The 17967-nt window shown below is 46.9% G+C and overlaps 1 protein-coding gene across 1 annotated transcript; it reads right to left on the bottom strand.

Moving 5' to 3' along the window:
- Nucleotides 1–1267: 1267 nt before the first annotated feature.
- SERPINA4 (serpin family A member 4) lies at nucleotides 1268–9855 on the bottom strand. The gene is made up of 5 exons (XM_025982589.2): nucleotides 9728–9855; nucleotides 7366–8013; nucleotides 3589–3862; nucleotides 2590–2749; nucleotides 1268–1819 (listed from the first exon to the last, which is right to left on the bottom strand). The coding sequence occupies exons 2-5, from the start codon at nucleotides 7994–7996 to the stop codon at nucleotides 1619–1621; spliced, it is 1266 nt and encodes a 421-aa protein (XP_025838374.2). The 5' UTR covers nucleotides 7997–8013; nucleotides 9728–9855; the 3' UTR covers nucleotides 1268–1618.
- Nucleotides 9856–17967: the final 8112 nt, after the last annotated feature.

Below are 17967 nucleotides of genomic sequence, written 5' to 3'. Positions count from 1 at the left end.
TCTCCTGCCTGGCTATTAAAAAACAGAATTCGACTTCCCAACGGGTGCAGGGGGGAGGTGGACTCATATTTTCAGTAATGTAGTTGCTTTTCAGCCAGTGAAACCAAGGGTTGGGGAAGGAGGAGGGTCTGCATTCCTCTGAGCATGCCAAGACACGGGTCCTGCGGCCTTTCCAGGGCCTTGTCCATGTAGCTTGGGGCTGGTATGATGAACACCAGAAGGTTCTGCTCAGCACCCTCCTTCTCTGGGATGGCACTTGTCCCAAGGCTGTCCTGTCCAGCTCAGGGCTCCATTTTAGAGGCCAGGGGAGAGAACCTCCAAATCTTCCCTTCCTACCCTCTCTCACTTCCTGTGAGACAATGGCTTTTCCTGCCGCCATAAACAGGTCATCTGATTCTTGCTCTGGGTATTGGTTTCCTGGCTTCCCACAATGAGCCTATTCCTGTACCTGTGACATTATGTGGGCCAGGAACCACGTCACACAAAGCCTGGATCGTTGTGACTCTTGCTCAGTCATCTCAGCGCTGGAGGTGACCCACAGCCTGTCTCTTCAATCACCAGTGGAAATCTGGGTCTGTGACCTCAGGACCTCCTGCGTCTGACACACTAGGTGACAAGAACACATCCCAGGGCCCTGCCTAGGGAGATGCATTTGCCACATGTTCCTGAGGTTCAGAAACAAACACAGCCAGGTTCCGTTGGCTTACCCCTACAGGAGGGATCAAGGTTTCTTCTCTAAGACTCTGAGAGAATTCACCCCACATACTACAGACATCTGAGCTGGACCACCTGGGACAGCCCAATTAGCCGGGTGAGGAAGCAGGCCCAAGAAGGAAGGGGATTGGCCTGAGGCCCTGGAGCACAACAGTGGAAGAGCAGGACGTAAACACAAGCTCCAGACTCCAATCTCAGGCTCTTCCTTCTTCTGCAGTGCATGTGTGACCATGGCCCCTGATCCAGGGGACTGGCCACATCTCTATGGCCAAAGATGGAGGAAGTGCCTGCACCACCCGAGGGGAGCTGCCTGCCTTACTGGCCCTTCTTCAGTAGGTCTTTGTGGTGGCCGCCTTGACTCGTGCTCTTCCCACCAAGGCCTTTGGAGCTCCCACTCTGAAACGAGGCATCCACCCTGCCGGGGAGAGCAGGCTGCTCACATTGCTTCTCCATTCCATATACACCTTTGCCAACCCACTGGAACTTGGAGTATCTCATCCTCAATGTCTGGGACCAGCTATGTCAGGACAGCGCAGAATGAACCCCAAAGAGATGGAGAATAAGGATGCATTTATTGAGAACCTACTATGTACAAGGCACCAAACCAGGCTCCTCATAACCATCATTGTGTTTAATCCCTTCAACCAGCTGGTGGGGTTTCTCCCACTTCCTGGGGTGGTGCTCAAAGTGGTGAGATGATCTGCCTGAGGTTGCACTGTCCTGAGGATCTGGGTGTCCAGTACATGAGCATCTCCTACCACCCACATCCCTCTCTCTCGCCAACAGCTTCTGCCCTGGACTCTCAGGATCTTCTGTGTCCCCCTCTCCAAACATGGAGCTGCTCCCATGGAGTCCCCCAGGCCACGTCCTCCTGCTTATAACAGAAGAGCCAGCCCTGGGAGGGCTATGGCTTTGTGGGGTTGACAACCTTTCCCAGGAAGAGGATGCTCTGGGTGTTGGTGGAAAAGATCACCACAAAGAAGGGCCGGTTGAACCAAAGGACTCTGTGATTGTGCCAGGCAGACAGAAAGGTGGTAAAGATGCCAGTGGCTGCTGCAGCCTGGGTACCAACTTCATCCACCTCAAGAATGGCTTTGTGGAAACTCTGGGAAGGAAATCATAAGTGTTATCTCAAGAGAACAGGAATCAGGACTTAGGGAAGGCTGGGCGAACCAGAGGTGGTTGGAGATCATCACTACAGGTCACCGCTTGCCAAGCCACTTGTTGGGAATCTCCCAGCAAGAAAGTCTACACTGGGTGGATCTGTGAGCTAGATGACCTCTTATTTATAGGAATAGTTATTTCTATCTGCAACTGAACACTTTCTATGTGCTTAGGGCTCTTTTTAAATCTTCATAGCCATCCTATAAGGTTGATATATTATGGCCATCTTACAGATGAGGAAAATAAATCTAGACACTCACTAGCCCTTCAATGCCATAAGGGAAAGACTTGGAATTCAACTCTATAACTCAAGGCTCTATCCTGGAGTACACTTTTGTTTTCTTAACTGAAGTCATAGATCTCTTTCTCTTGTCAAAGAGATCTCTGATACACACTCAGCCCAGCCTGGTCTGTATCCTCCCTTTATTTCTATCAATGCATTTGTCACTGTCCATTGTGATCTATGAAGCCCACTTGGCTGTGAGAGCTCCCTGAGGACAGGGTCTGGGTGGATACCATTTTGCCAGTGCTAAGAACTAAGCCAGCAAACAGGGGGTTAGTTCATGGTTGCCCATGCCTGTGGATGATTGAATGAAATCCAGGCTCTGAGATTTCATGTGGTGGCAGAGAGAACACATATCACCCGGCAGCTCTCATACGGCAGAAGTTCCCCACTGAGTCTTCAGGCATGGATGACCACGGATGACTTACCTTGGACACCTGCAGTTTTTTCTCTTTGGTGATGCCAGACAAGTCAACCTGCTTTGAGAACAGGTCCACGAAGCCCATCTTGGGCAAAATCTCATCCAGTTTATAGGAGCCAGAAATGGAGAACTTGGGGAAATGCAGCTCGAGCTTCCTATAAAAATGTCTAAAGGAGGCATGGGGTTAAAACACTGGACCCAGGGACAAGCAAGGGACCCCAGTGCACTGTGGTCCTCTTGACTGCATTCTCTAGCTGGCCCCACTCACTCACTCCAACTGACTGTGCTTCAATGCTCCCAGAGACTTAGAGTCAGGATCCCCACGACCCCGGCCTGCTTATCTGCAGGAGCTCCTCCCTTGGGAGCACATTTTCAACAGAGGCTGCTTTCTGTGAACGTGCCAGGTGCCCAGGGAAATACAAGTGTGACAGTTTTGCCTTCATCTCTGTTGGGGTCCTGCGATTTTCACTTATTCGGGACCAAAGATGATTTCTTTGGCTAGAATTCCTCTACCACGTGAGCCGTGTGAATTTTCCATCCACATGTGGCCCTAGGCTGAGGCTCTTATCTGTGGTTTGAAACTTCCCCCATTCATAGCCCCAAGGTGACAGGAAACTTCCTTGCTACTTCCTTGGATGAATGGGTGGAGTTTTCTTAAGTCCCTCTATACTAAGCATCTTGACCGGAGGTCTATGCACTCACTGCACAGGGGCAGATCCTTGAAGAGCTGATGTCACTTCACACAAGTCTTGTGCAATATAAGGGCTACATCTAGAGCCAGGACTCTTAACACCTAGTCTGGTTCTCTTCTCACCAATAGGGGCAAAATCATATTTCAGATGAACAGGAAAGTTCATTGTCTAAAGGAACCCATGGGAAGTCTGAGACCAAATAAGAATTTTTTCATAATTCGGCAATTACCCCCATTCTGGACACTGGCTTTCATTAGGAGGGTCCAGAGGAAGGGCAGTGCTGCAGATTCAGCACCACCAGGCACATTGATTACCTCTTCTGAAGTAAGCGGTTCCATCTTGTTAGCATCTCTGGGGTCAAGGCCTCCTCCACTTGCTTCATTTTCCCTCGGTTAGGAAGGATAAAAAAGGCTGTCATGTTTCCTTTGTAATCCATCCGCAGCACTGAGCAGGGCAAGTATCTGTCATTGAGATACCAGTGGTGCGCTGTGTCCTGCAGCATCATAGGCACCTGGACTACAGTATTCTCATCAACGTGGAAGTCTTGGGTAGTAGTCATCGAGGGTTGGAATGGGTTTTCCCACAGAGCTGAAAGGAAGAAGGAAAGAAGGCACAGGGCACCTGGGGACCAACAAGCTAAGCCTTCAGCTAGGGAATGCCTCTCCCACAGTCTTGGAGACGCCCACCCTACTATTCCATCATGGTGTAACATTTAGATCCTTCAAAACCTGACCTGCCTGAGAAACGGATCTCTCAGGGCTCATTTAAGATTCTAAAATGTGAGATACAAAACAGCATAAGCAAGGTTGTTTCATGTCTTCACCCTTATTTACAAAGCTCTTATTTATTTAAGAGAGAGAGAGAAAGCATGAGATTGGGATGGACAGAGGGGAAGGGAGAGGGAGAAAGAATCTCAAGCAGACTCTGTACTGAGCTTGGAGCACAATACCAGACTTGATCTTACAACCCTGAGATCATGACTTGAGCGAAACCAAGAGTCAGACATTTAACTGACTGAGCCACCCCACGTCTTCACCATTTCATCTACATTGCTGCACTTAAATTTTTTTGCCAACCTGATGTTTATGTAGTGGTAGCACATTATGGCTTTGTAGTGTACTTTCTTGGTTAAAAATAAGGTTGAGCAATCTTTTGTATGTTTATTGACCAACTAAGTGTCTTTTTTTTTTTTATGTCAACACCAGTTCATGTTTTTCTCTTGATTTGTGTAGGGTTGATTCTTAGTGATTTGCAGTTCTCTCAGAACTGAACACGAATTGTCTATTGGTTGCATGAGTTGCAAATCCCTTGTCTTTCTCTCTGACTTGCATTTTCACTCTATTAATAGTGTTTTGGTGACTGAAATTCTTAACTTTAATGCAGTGAACATATTAGTCTTTTCCTCTGTGGTTAGGTCTTTTGTGTCTTGTTTAGGAAAGCTTTCCCTTCAAGGTCTTGAAGATAGTCTCCTGTATTATATTCTAGAAGATTTAGTTTTCTCTTTTGTAAAAAGGACTCTAGTCCACCTAGAATAAATACTTATTACTCATTGAATGGAGGGGTCCAAACCCATTTTGTTCCCCTTGTGGGTATCTAGTTGCACCAGCACCATTTTTGAAAAAATCCACTCTTTCCCTAGTGCTCTATCATGGCAGTGAGGAGGAATGTCAGCTTTGACAATTATCAAATGTCCATGTATCTATCCATGTGGGCATTTCTAAGGTCTATTCTGGCCTCATTATTCTGTCCCATTGGCCCATTTATACTACATAGCCTAAATTAATATGGATTTATGATAAGTCTCACCCTCTGGCAGTCAAGTTTTCCCATCTTAACTATTCTTGGCCTTTTGCACCACCATACACATTTTAGAATCAGCTTGTTAACTGCCACCAAAAAGAAAAAATAAACCTGTTAGGATTTTGATTGGGATTGCGTTAAATATTCAGACTAATTCAGGAGAGAATCAACATCTTTACACATTAACTATTCCTTTTCATGAACATAGTATATCTGTATTTAAAAAAATTTAAGTCTACTTTAATATCTCTCAAGAGAATCTTATCTACAGAAATCCTGTGCATCTTTGCTAGGTAGTTTTCAGTTTTGAAGGTAAGCCACAATTTTCCCACTCTCTCACCATGTGGCTTACAGTGAGGCCTGGGGCTACGTTTATGTCCCTAAGGTGTTGGGCAGATGTGTCAGAGGGAAGGATGTCTCTATCTTCATTCTATTTCTGGAGAATCTCTCATTCTCAGGCCAATAACACTAACCCAGTCGGAGCTAGGTCTCTTTCAGGAAGAGAACACTCAAACCCTGCATTATTTATGGTCAAAGCTTTAGATAGGTTGATGGAATATACTATACATCTAAATTATATTTTGAAAAGATTGACATCTATAGAATAGTGTGCAACCATTAAAGCAAGATCTAAATAAAGTTTTCAGTGGCATAAAACAACACACACAGTTTTCAATAGCATTAAACTACACCTATACACACACACACACACACACACACACACACAAATGAATGCAAAACCTGGAAAATCTGAATAGTCTGTAGATTGCACCAATGTCAATTTCCTGGTTTTGCTTTTGTATGACAGTTGTGTAAGATATTAGTTAGGGTAACCTGGATAAAAGGTACATGGGATCTCTCTGTATTGCTTTTGCAACTTCTATAAGTTTATGGTTACTGCAGAATTAAAAAGGTTTTTAAAAACGTTTTCAGTGGTGCACAAAAAATTCCATGTGTAAAATGCAAGCAATGACCAACTAGGCTGGATTTTAGTCTGGGACTGTTTCCCAGAATCTGTTCCCTGTAGATTCTGGGTTCAAGGTGGTTACAAGTGTGAGATCAGGAGGTAGATGTGAAGCAACCACCATACTCTAAAGGTCTTCCCAGGAAGATGGGATGATGAACAGATCTAGCAGAACTCTGTGTGCTCAAGTTTTCCATGCTGTCCTCCAAGTTCATTGTCCAACATTAGCCCTCCAGTATCCCCAAGCCACTACCAGGTGCCCAGCATGGACCTCTCCACAAGCTGCCCATACATGAACCCACTGTAGTGGCTGGATGTCCCTGGCATATAGATCCCTGAGAAACTCCAAACTTCCACCTGCGCCAAGGACTTCACTCTGTTCCTCCAACTCCACTTCCTCCAGACCTTCACTTCCCCACAACTGTGCAAGGTCCAATTCCTATAGCAATCCCCTTTCCCTGAACATTCATGGTGGCTTTGTTCCTCTGATGGAACACTGATGATACACGCTGTACGAATCTGTCCCCACACTGTTATTTCAACTGTTAATATGTGTGTGTGAATGGAAGACTGGAATGAGTTAGGTGAAATGTTAACACTGGTTACCTAAGGGTAGTAAGATTATGGGTAATTTCTATTTCTCTTTTATACCTATATGTGTTTTTAGGTGTCTTCAAAATGAGCATTGTTATTATTAGATTAATTATGATTACTCTATTTGTTGAATATATATAACTGTCAAGTCTCCACAAGGTTCTTTTGCAAAGGTCCAGAAAACAAATATTTTAGGCTCTGTAGAAACTGCTTATCTCTGTGGCTGTGTGAAAGCAGCCTGAGAAAATACATAAATGAGTGGGCATGGCTGTATGCCAGTAAAATTTTATTGACAGAAACAAGTGGTCCATCAGATGTGGCTGGGGTTGGTGGTTTGCCTATCTCTTTAGGCCCTCTCTTAAAGAGCACATAAAAATGTGACATAATTTGATTCTCAAAACAAAGCTTTGAAGGAGGGACTCTTATTATCTTTACTTTAAGCAAACAACCTGCTGTTTACACCGGGGTAAGTGGCAGAGCTTTGATATGAATCCAGCAGTTCACCTTGTGCATTTCATACATTACTACCATGAAGAAAACAAATAAGTAAATATTTCTAAATTTTCTCAATACTACACAATCTTAGATATCTGATGCTTTCACGTGAATCTTCTAAGGGTTGCTTGATCCTATCTGACCCCATCCGTCTACTTTCTCTTTTTAAAATATTTAATCTATCCTTAAATTAGGGGGAGAGGGAAGATATAGGATTCACTAGCGAACCTACTCTTACCTTTGAAGTAAATGTAATTCACCAGCACCATTGCAATGTCCGTGTTCAGGTTGCTCACCAAATCCACAATCTTCCCTTGAGTTTCCTCCTTGATGTGGTCATTGATAAGCTGGGTGGAGCCCACAGAATCATGGAAGTTGGTGAGGAAGAGTTTGGAGTCATAGAAGGCCACACTGTCATTAAGAAATCCCGGAAGGATCAGCAGGTCCTGGCTCAGGAACAGGGTGCTGCCCATGTTCATCTCCAGCCTGTCGTCCGGAAGGTGGAGAGTGTGCAAGAGGTGCTGGAAGCCCTGGTGGATGTCTGACTCGGACACCTCTGTGAGGTTGAAGCCCAGACCCTCAAGGATCTGGGTCTTGCTGTGTGAGCGGGCCCCCAGGGACAGCATGGCGTAGGAGGCTGAAATGCTCAGTGGGGAAAAGAAGATGTTGCTCCCAGGACTTTGGGAAGCCATCAGGTGGTAGAAGTGGAGAGCGAAAGCTGTATTGGCTGGGGCAATCTTGAGGCTAGGGGAGCCCTCACCTGTGCTTGGAGGCTCCTGATGGAGGCTGTAGCGCTCAGGATGCAGCTGACCATGAGGTAAGACTAGCAGTCCAGCCAGAAGGAGGAGCAGGCTGTCTGAAAGATCCATCTTCTGCGCTCTCAGGGCTATAGGAGGAAAAAGAGTGCCCAGGCAATTCCTCAGTAGAACATCCAGCTGTCCTAAGAAGTTGGGCAAGGGCAGGGCCCCAGGGTGATAAGTGACACTGTGAACTCTTGCAGATGGACCTGTGGCAGGATAGCAAACAATCCAGCACCTTCCCAGCATATGATGAAGATGATATTCCGTGGCGGTGCTTTAGATGAACCAAGCACACTTCCTCCCCACACACCTCCCTGCATTTCTCATCCCTCTGAGCTCTGCAAGGCACTGGCCTCCATTCTGGTCCCAGAGACTCCAGAAATGACTTAATTGGGTCACCTTACTGGTAAGTAAGCTAGAACACAAAGTCTCCAGACTCAGCCTGGAGCTCCTTTTACCATTCACATTTATTCCCTCAGTCCGGTGACCCACTGCAGCAAGGGTGCAAATCACCAAAGGGTATGTGAGCATCTACAGCAGCAACATCCAAGGTGTGCTTTACAGTCGACATAATCACTTTAATGCCATTTTGCCTGCCCCTCTTTCCTAGGTAGAGATCAGTGGAATTCTCACCATTGCTCCGTACAGGTAAGATCATCAATGTTCAAAAGCTAACCTGCCCAAAGTCCCAGGAAAAGGATTGATCTCTTTTCCTAGTAAACTTAATCCGCCCCAAACAGGGTGCTCGATTTTTCTCCATCAAATCTGTGCTGCTGCATCAAATGGACCTACCATTACTATCTTGTTCTCAGCCCCAAACCCAGTTGTCATCTCTAGTCTGTGTTTGGCTTTCCGTCCCCCACTCCATTCAATCATTGTGCATGTCTGACAGGCTCTTCCCCCAACCCCCCAGCCTGTCCACTGCTATGACCTTCACTCAGGCCTCCAACCTCATTCACCCAGACCAGGGGTCAGAAAACTTTTCCTACAAAGGGCCAGAGAGTCAATGTCTTTGGCTCTGCAGGCCATAGTCATGTTGCAGCTGCCGAACTTGGCTGTGTTGGCTGGAAAGCGGCTACCCACGAGGCAGGCTTGTGTGTGGCTGTGTTCTGGTGAAACTTCATTTATGGACAATAAAATGTGAATTTTATATACTTTGCGTGGGTCACAAAATATTGTCCTCCCTTTGATTTTTTTCAACCATTTACAAAATTTGTATTTATATGTATATTTTATATTTTGTTATATCTTGCATTCTTAGCTCAGGGGCTAGGCAAAAATAGGCTGTGGCTTAGATTAGACCCATAGGCCACCATTTGCTGAGCCCTGTCTTAGACCACTATAGCTTCCTACCTGGTCTTTCTATATTATTTTCCACCCTGGAATGGGAGAAACAGCTCTACTCACCTGCTTAACACCTGTCCCCATAGCATGGCTTCCTACCAAGCTATAATACCTTCTCCTGCCCTAACCGTCACATGCGTACTTATCTCTGGCTTTGCAGTGAGTTACCCAGAATTCTCTATTTGACATTCTCCAAAACACCTGGGTCTTAAGTCATGTGTGGCCTTGCAGGAGGCTGCTTCTGGGCCTGGGTGCCGGTTTGCCCACTGGTGCAATATGAAGGCTGGTGCAATCATCTGTAGGGGTCTTTCCAGCCATAGGATGTGTCACCTCTAGGTCTTTCCTAGTTTTAGCACTACAAGTCTTATGTTCCAGATCTCCCAATCCTAGGAAAACTAGGATGATTGATCACCCTCCCTTCTGAGTCTCAGTAGTGGCCCTCAGAGAGTTACTCACGGTCAGTCCTGGTATGGCCCCCGGGCAGCTGTCTGAGTGCTAGAGGAAGCCCAGGAACAGGGTCTGGGCTTATCAAGCCAAGGAAGGTTGGCAGAGGCTTTCAGCACCACCAGCACCACCAGCACCTCCCAGATTAGGTAATTATTAACGAACAGACCTATGGGTGCAGCGTGGAGTCTCAACACAGAGAACTTCACTGAAAGTTGGCTCAACCTTCTCAAGATGACCCTCCTTCTGTCCAGGGGGATTCCAACTGAGTTTACCCCTTGCTCTTTGTGTTGTGCACTAATGTTTCCCTGGCACATGCTTCCTCCAGAGGCTGATGGGGCCCTTTAGTGGATGTGGCCTCCACATTGCCGCTCATTGGCCATGTGAACTCAGGCACATTTATTCCCTTCTCTGGGTTTGTCATGTGCCCATCCCATCCCCCACCACCTCCTGCAAAATGAAGAGGTGGACCAGACCAGGGGCAGCAAACCCCAGTGCCCTCACAAACCTCAGAATACTGCTTCCAGGGTGACATAATGAGGAATGGTGGACATGTGGGACTGGAGAGGGTTACTTCTCTGTGGCCATCAGGACCCACTGGGCTGCGGTAGGGGGCTGGATCCTGCCCTGGTCCTCCAGTTTGCAATCCTGGACTATGGATTGCCCAGGAAACTTCCGGCTTTAAAGGTACATGACTCTGTGATGGAACATGTTGGCCTATGAGGTACCATATGTTGGCTTTCAAGGAGAGTGCATCCAGGGGCAAAGGTGGCATGGGGTCGGAGCAAACCCCTCTGTGGGCCAGGAATCCAATTGCACATTTCCTTTTTAATTATGGATCTTGAATCTGCTTTATGTGTAGTAATCAGTGAGCTTGGGCACCCTTGGACTATTCTGGAGCAGTTAAATATGTGGATAACATATGGTTGTTTCTTAAGCCCAAGGGGAAGGAAGTGATGTAGCCCGAGTGGGAATGATATGCCCTTGACATTCATGCTTCCTCTCGTGGGCTTTCCTGAATGTGTCTCCAGGTGCTTGGGGCTTTGACTTGAGTGGAACATATACCACCAAGTAGCAAGATTGGGCTAGGAGACCAGAGCTGGGCAGAGGACAGAGTGGTAGAGTAGGCCCAAGCACAGGCTTGGACCCAGCTGCTCTGGGGTCCAAATCTCAGTCTATTATTGGGCTCTGAGAGGTTCACAGGTGTGTCCAAGTTCACAGGACAGAAATGTATCAACACCAGGGCAAGAGAAGAACTTGTCATGCCAGGTAAGAGTGAGAACTACTACCCACTTGCATCTCCTCTCTTACCACACACACGTACACACCCCAGGAGGACTGTCCTTGTCCCATTTTACAGACAAGAAAACAAAAGTTCAGAGAAGTTGCTAGCTCAGATTTCAAAGTTAGACTGAAGCCCATGTTCTTTCTCTGCTTGGACAAACCTGCCGTTCTTCTAGAATATCAGGTCTGGTTTCATTCTTGGCTATAACCCACGTGCTAGAACATGTGTGGCACCCAGTAGGTGCTCCATCAATATTCACCGAGTAAATGAATGAAGGAGAGATGGGTTATCAGTTCATGAGTATGAAACTCAATTATTCCCTTTCCAGAGTCGGCAATTTGGTTTTAGTTTCCTTAGCCTGGTTTCTGCAGTGAGTTAGAGCTCGATGCAGCAGATTCCAGGGGGCAGCTGTAAGGACAGGTGTCCTGACCCTGGTGTGAGCACATGGTGACTGCCCTTTGGTTCCTGGACCCTGCCCCTGCAATGCTCTGGATGGAGTTGGGCTTTGAAGTCAGACAGGCAGTGCTGCCGCTGAGCTGGTGAATTCAGGGCAAGTCACTCCACCTCTCTGAAACTCACTTTCCTCACCTGTCAAATCAGGAGCAATCACTAATTGGAAAGGCAGACATGAGGGGACCGGGGATCCTCAAATGTGCTGGGCTCCCCCTCCAGATCAATGACATTTCTTTCTTTCTTCCCAACTTCTTGCAGTGGTAAAGGGCAGGGCCTGGAGGTGGGGGTGCTCAGTCCAGGCCCACCCACCAGCTACACTACTCCCTCTGCTTCTCCTCTGTAAGCTAAAGGCAGTAATTGTTCCAAATCTCAAGCTTGTCATGAGAAGTCAGGAAATTTGTGTCTGTAAAGTGCTTAGAGTGAGTGTTGGCAATAGGAGGTGCAATGTAAGTGTGAGCTAGTCTATCGTATTACTACAGACAGTTTGCATGCTATTCATTTATCCCTAAATGTGTGAATATAGCTAAATCAGTGTTTTTAAACATTTTTTTTTTTTCACTGTGGTCCTGACAGCCTATCTCAAGAAAGCCTTGGACTGACTCTTTCTAAAATATGCACAGATTTTCAAATTTTACAATTTACGAGCTTCCTTGAATCACATAAAATCCTTGTGGTCACTGTGCGCCAGGACAGCCATTTTCTCCCACAGGAAGCATCCTGCGTAATGGAAAGATAGAAATGATCTTCAGATCCTCAAAGGAGTCACTGCCCGAGAGTATGGAAGATGGGGACTGCTGGCCAGAGGTACTGGTGGCAGACTGGGCTCAGCCGCTAGCTCAGAGCTCGTTCCCCACCCAGCATCTGGTTGCTTGCTGTCCTAAGGCCTCTGGGCAGGCTTAAGGAGTGTGAAGACCTTGCATGTTATACCCTGGTGTGCCAGGAGTTTCTCAATTGTGAGGTCCAGGAGGGCAACAGATCATGTTACAGTCAGATTTGTATCTATATCAGAATAGGACTGACCAAGAGAATATGCATCATGAATGAATGAATGAATGAATGAATGAAAGGACACCAGAGGCTTTGCTCGAAGCTTGGTGTGCTCCTGAAAACAGCAATGATCTTAGCAAGTACCTGTTTAAATGATAGAAGAAAAGCTCTCTGACCTGGAAGTCCAAGGTGTGGAAGCAGAGAAGCACAGGGCTTGACCATTTATCTCGACCACCCCCTCCCAAAATGCTCCACCTGGGGCTGCTGTAGGGGCAGGGTTGAGATCCTCAGGGAAGAGCTGCTTTCCCAGCACCTGAGCAGTGGCCTGAGCTGTACCAGAGTCAAGAGCCGCACTCCCTTGGGACCCTCCCTCTGTCACTTTGCAACTTGAGATCCAGTCCTTTGTGGATGTTCTGGTTTCCAAAACCAGCACAGGTGTACAGTTTAAGCTCTCCGTCCTCTTGGCCACTCCTGACCCCTTTCTCATTCCCTGGACTCCAGGGGGAGCCAGGATATTGCCCTCAAAGAGGCCGTTATTGTTTTTCAGTTGACTGTCAATGTAATTATGGTTGCTATGAAAAATCCGGGAATATACAAAGTCTAAAGAAGAAAGTGAAATAATTTGTAAACCTGCCATAGTCAGATTTAATTTATTTGCTTCCAGTCTTTTTAAAAAATGGGTGCGTGCGCATACAGACTGTCGACAATGAGGCCCTTCCAGCGTTGGTTTTGATAGAAACACAAAAACAATAAATGTTACAGTTCAGAGACCCCCATCCCCACCCCCCATGCAGAAATTTCACGAAATGGGGTTAAGAACTGTTCTCCTGATCCTAAATGCTTTACTGGCATGAAGAAAGGCTTAGAAGTGGGGAGAAGGTGCAGACCAGAGAGGGATTACAAAGAGAGGGGAGAGGAGTCCCCGCTGGGCCTGTTGAGAATGATAGGGTCACGGGCCCAGGGCCAGCATGGTCAAATTCTGGTGAGGGCCCTCTTCCTGGTTCACAGCTGGCACCTTCTCACTGTGCCCACACACACAGTGAAGGACAAACAAGCTCTCTGGAGCCTCACTTTTAGAGGGCACTAATCCCATTTATTGGGCCCACACCTTCCACCCTAATCACCTCCTAAATGCTTCACTTCCTGACACCATCATCTTTGGGGGCCAGGATTTCAACCTGTGAATTTTGGGGGGAGGCAAGGGGACATTCAGACCATAGAAAGGGCCTTCAATGGAGGTATTAATAAAACACAGCACGCATCCCTATAGTTAGGGGTGTCCAGTTCACTGGGCCCCGGCTTGTCTGAAATATCTGCAAGGTACCAGTAGGCTGGTCAGACTTCCTGGGGACTCACTGCATCTACTTTCCTGTCCTCTCTGACTCATCACCTCCTACCTGGCTTTTAGATAGGTGGATACACATGTGTCTTGGTTATGCAGTCCTGCAGAAAACCACCCCAAATTTAGTAGCATAAAAGGACAGCAGGCATTCAAACCAGCAATGTCCCCACTAGACTCTTGGCTCTTTGGAAACAGGGACAGGATTTTATTCATTTTTCTCTCTGCATCTGTCCCCTTCCCTCTAATGTTCAACGCCCAGCCCAGAAGAAGCCCTGTGTGAAGATCTGGTGCTTGATGATTTAACCACATTATATCCTCGTAGGGATCCTATGAGATGTGTTTCCTCCCACTAACTAGAAGGGCAAGTTGAGGCCAAGAAAGATTAAATATCTTGCTTGTGGTCACGCAGCTGGTACATGGGAGAGCTGGGGTTTGAGCCTGGAGAGAGCTGGTTCCAAAGCCCAAGATCGTAGCCTCCACTTCTGACTCTTACTATAGAAATGGGTGGTTAATCTCAGCATATTCATTCTTGGCTGTAACCCACGTGCTAGCCAGTGCCCCAATGCCCCCCACTTTCCCTGTAGGGGAACTGGGCTTTAACTGGGGCATGCAAGGGACTGACAACCACTCAGGGAAAGACTGTGTGCAACCCTGACTCTGCTCATTCCTGATGCCCCACGCAGGGTCCCTGGATGGAGATGGCACAGGTGCCCGGGAAACTGAAGGATTCACTGCTTTTTGCCCAAGACCCACATTCCTCAAAATGTGGGTTCGGGGTCCTCCATAAGAGGGTACTTGTTAAAAGCGAAGGACCACAGGAGTTTCTTCAAGTTTCTCGAATCACAATTCTGGGGCTGGCATAGAGTGGGTCCAGGAATTGCATTTTAATGAGCTCCCCAAATGAGTCATGAAAAATCACCCACGGCCTGGAAGCCAGGGCTTTGAGGGACGTAGTTCCTGCAGTTTAACATTTCACCACGAGAGGGCGCGCCATCACCTCTTATTCGCACAGGAGTCTCCATTATCAGGCATTCCTATAAAAACAAAATCTCGGGGCTTTTGGTGAAAAGGAGGGTGGGGGGGGGGGTGGTTGTGTTTAGGAAACACAACTGGCAAATTGAACTCCAATAAAAAACTTTTAAAGAAATAAATGCAAATGGTCTAGAAGAGTCAAAGCAATTATAAAAAATACGACCAAAGTTGGAGGGTTTATACTACCTGATTTTAAGATTTTGACTAATAAGTCTACAGTAATCAAGACAGTGTAATACTGACATGGAATCAATAGAGCAACAGGGTAGAACAGAGAGCTCAGGAACAGACCCATACTTACATGGGCGTTTCAATTTTCACAAATCAACAAAAAAAAATCCAATAAAGAAAGAAAGGATCTAGAACTGATGCTAAAATAACTAAATTCCTGTGTGACAAAAAATAAATTAATAAATCTCAACCCCCAGCCTTATACACAAAAATTAATTTCAGGGGCGCCTGGGTGGCTCAGTCAGTTAAGTGTCTGCCTTCAGCTCAGGGCACCATCCCAGGTTCCTGGGATCAAGCCCCGCTTGGGGCTTGCTCTCAGCAGGGAGTCTGCTACACTCTCTCCCTCTGCCATTCCCCCCACTTGTGCTCTATGGCTCTGTATCTCTCCGTCAAGTAAATAAATATTTTTTAAAAATTAATTTCAGATGGATCATAACCAACCTTAAATGTAAATGCTAAAACTGTAAAGCTTTCAGAAATGACACAAAAAGCAATAAACACAAAACTAGACTTAAAAAAGGGGGAAACACAGCTGGCCCTCTGCTAGTCTGAAAGAGCATTCAAGCTCGCTCAACTAGCCAAATACCTCCTTTTTTTTTTTCAAATACCTCCTCTTTTTTTTTTTTTTCAAATACCTCCTCTTTTTTTTTTTTTTTTTAAATACCTCCTCTTACAGAGAGGGACAAAATCCATCCAAAGCAAAAAAATGGTGGAACTGGGCTCAGAAAATGATGCACCGCTCTGCACACACCACCGCAGACCTCTTTCCTCAATGAGCTCAGACCTGCCTACAGGTTGGAGGAGAAATAGAAACACTCACTGATCCTTGCATTCATTCCTTCACTTGCTCAATCATTCCAGCTATTTACTGAGCTCCATCATTAGGAGTAACATCATTATGTCCTTCTTTGCAGGGGTGGGGGAGGGTAGGCAAATGCTCGGCTGTAGCCACATGCTAGTAAGCAGTTCAGAAGACTAGTTCTGAAGGGGAAGATCAGGAGTTAGTATTGACCGCTCTGGGATTTGCTGCCACCAGGGGCAGAGAGTGGAGAAACCATTAGGAGCGGTTTCTTGAGGACCAGACATGAGCTAAGCAGATGAGGGGTTACTAAGTTGCAGTGGGGAACAGGGCTCCAGAAAGGGGAACACAGCATTTGCAATGTCTTGCAGAAGAATGAAACATGGATCGATGATGGATGCAAAGATGCCAATGTGCCTGGGGATCAGGACATGAAAGGCAGGCTGGTGGGAAAGGACAGGGACCGGCGGGAATCGGGGACACCCAGGTGCATAAGACGAAACCTTGACCATAGAGGGTGGGAGAGAAGATCTGAATAGGAGTAGCAATAACATGAAATAGCCCCAGGCAAGGACATAAGCCATAAAGCAAGGGATTGGAAGCGGGACACAGGGACAGGCTTCATAGAGGAGGTGACATCTAGGTTGATCCCAGTTTGGTTTGATTTAAGGGTGTTGAGTTCCCTTCTCTGATTTTGCAGAGCAGCTACCAGCTTAGCCATGAGGGTTTTCTATCTGAGTCTGAGCAGACTATTCCAGAAGGTAAAAGTCATTTTGATTGGAGCGGGAAAGGAGGGGATGAGGATTTCTGCTCTTCTGAGGCCACCTTGGCCCTCCAAGCTCTGTCTCTCTCCCCAGCATGGCTCCAGTCCAGCCCAGGCTCTTCTGCAAGCACTGCCAGTTCTGTAGAGCTCAGAGTAAAGTTTAGGTTTGAGCCTCCTGCCCATGAACCTCAGCATCCCTCAGCTCAGAGCCCCCTGGATCTCAGCACTTTAGGACTGATGAGGCTTGTGGGGTAATGGGAAGGAATAGGTTTTATAAATGATTGTGCAGATGCAGAGGATTTACAGCAGGTTCTTGTAATAGAATCTGACTCCATATTCTGATGTTTGGCTGCTGACAGCTTTTAAGCCTCATCCCTCCATCTTGCCCTTTCTGCTCCCTTCCAGGCAAGTGGATGAAAAAAGCCCATGGCAGTAGTTCAAACCATGCCTGGGAGTCCTCACCCAGCCCCACCAACTAACCACCATCAGAACCCCAAGCCAGCCTTCAATCATTTCTCAAGCTGGTTGTGGACCATCTTGGGAGTCTGCCCTGGTGTCCCCAGAAAGCCTCATTATGTGAGCAGTAAACTTTTCCATGCCCCAAATGGATGTGTGGTGTCATCATTCAACATCCGTACTAAATTTTAGGTAGGGGATGATTTATGGGCTGAACTGTGCCTCCCCCCCCCCCCCCCCATCCCATCACATGTTGAAATCCTTCCCCTACCCCAGGGCCTCTGAATGTAACTCTACTTAGAGACAGATCTTAATAGAGGTAATTAAGTTAACATGAGGTCATTAGGATAGCCCTAATCCAATGCGAGGGGTGTCCTTATAAGAAAAGGAGATTGGGACACAGATAAACACTGAAGTAGAGCACCAGGGGAAGACACAGCAAGAAGACAACCATCTACAAGCCAAGGAGTGAGGCCTTGAATAAATCTGTTCTTTATGGCCCTCAGAAAGAAAAAAAAAATGCTGTTGACACTTTGAGCTTGGACTGCTGGCCTCCAGGGCAGTGAGACAATAAATGTCTGTCGCTTCAGCCCCCAGTCTGTGGTGCTTTGCCTTGGCAGCCTGAACTGATGAGAACAGCATCTACCTTGCTCAGGTTCTCAGTCACCCTTTCCCCCCAACACACTGGACCATCCTATGTGCCTCCGCCCCTCAGGCTGGGACTGACGGTGTAACTGATCGGGGGGCAATAAGTCTCTCTCCTGGAAGTGGAGAAACAAGGGCCGAGTGTCTTAAGTGCTGTTTGGGTTGCTATAGAACCTATAAAGGCAGCCCCCAAACCACCATGGCTGAGTCCTGGGGTTGTCCTTCCCATGGTCTGGTTGGTCCACATTATCTTGGACTC

Source organism: Vulpes vulpes, chromosome 6 (assembly GCF_048418805.1).
Source record: "Vulpes vulpes isolate BD-2025 chromosome 6, VulVul3, whole genome shotgun sequence".
Classification (NCBI taxonomy): domain Eukaryota; kingdom Metazoa; phylum Chordata; class Mammalia; order Carnivora; family Canidae; genus Vulpes; species Vulpes vulpes.
This window is presented reverse-complemented; position numbering and strand designations above follow the sequence as displayed.

Coding starts and splice junctions, on each gene's coding strand:
- SERPINA4 (XM_025982589.2), bottom strand. CDS start 7,996: ATGGATCTTTCAGACAGCCTGCTCCTCCTTCTGGCTGGACTGCTAGTC. Junction 3,863..7,365: donor GAATTACATTTACTTCAAAG/GTAAGAGTAGGT, acceptor TCTTCCTTTCAG/CTCTGTGGGAAAACCCATTC. Junction 2,750..3,588: donor AACCGCTTACTTCAGAAGAG/GTAATCAATGTG, acceptor TGCCTCCTTTAG/ACATTTTTATAGGAAGCTCG.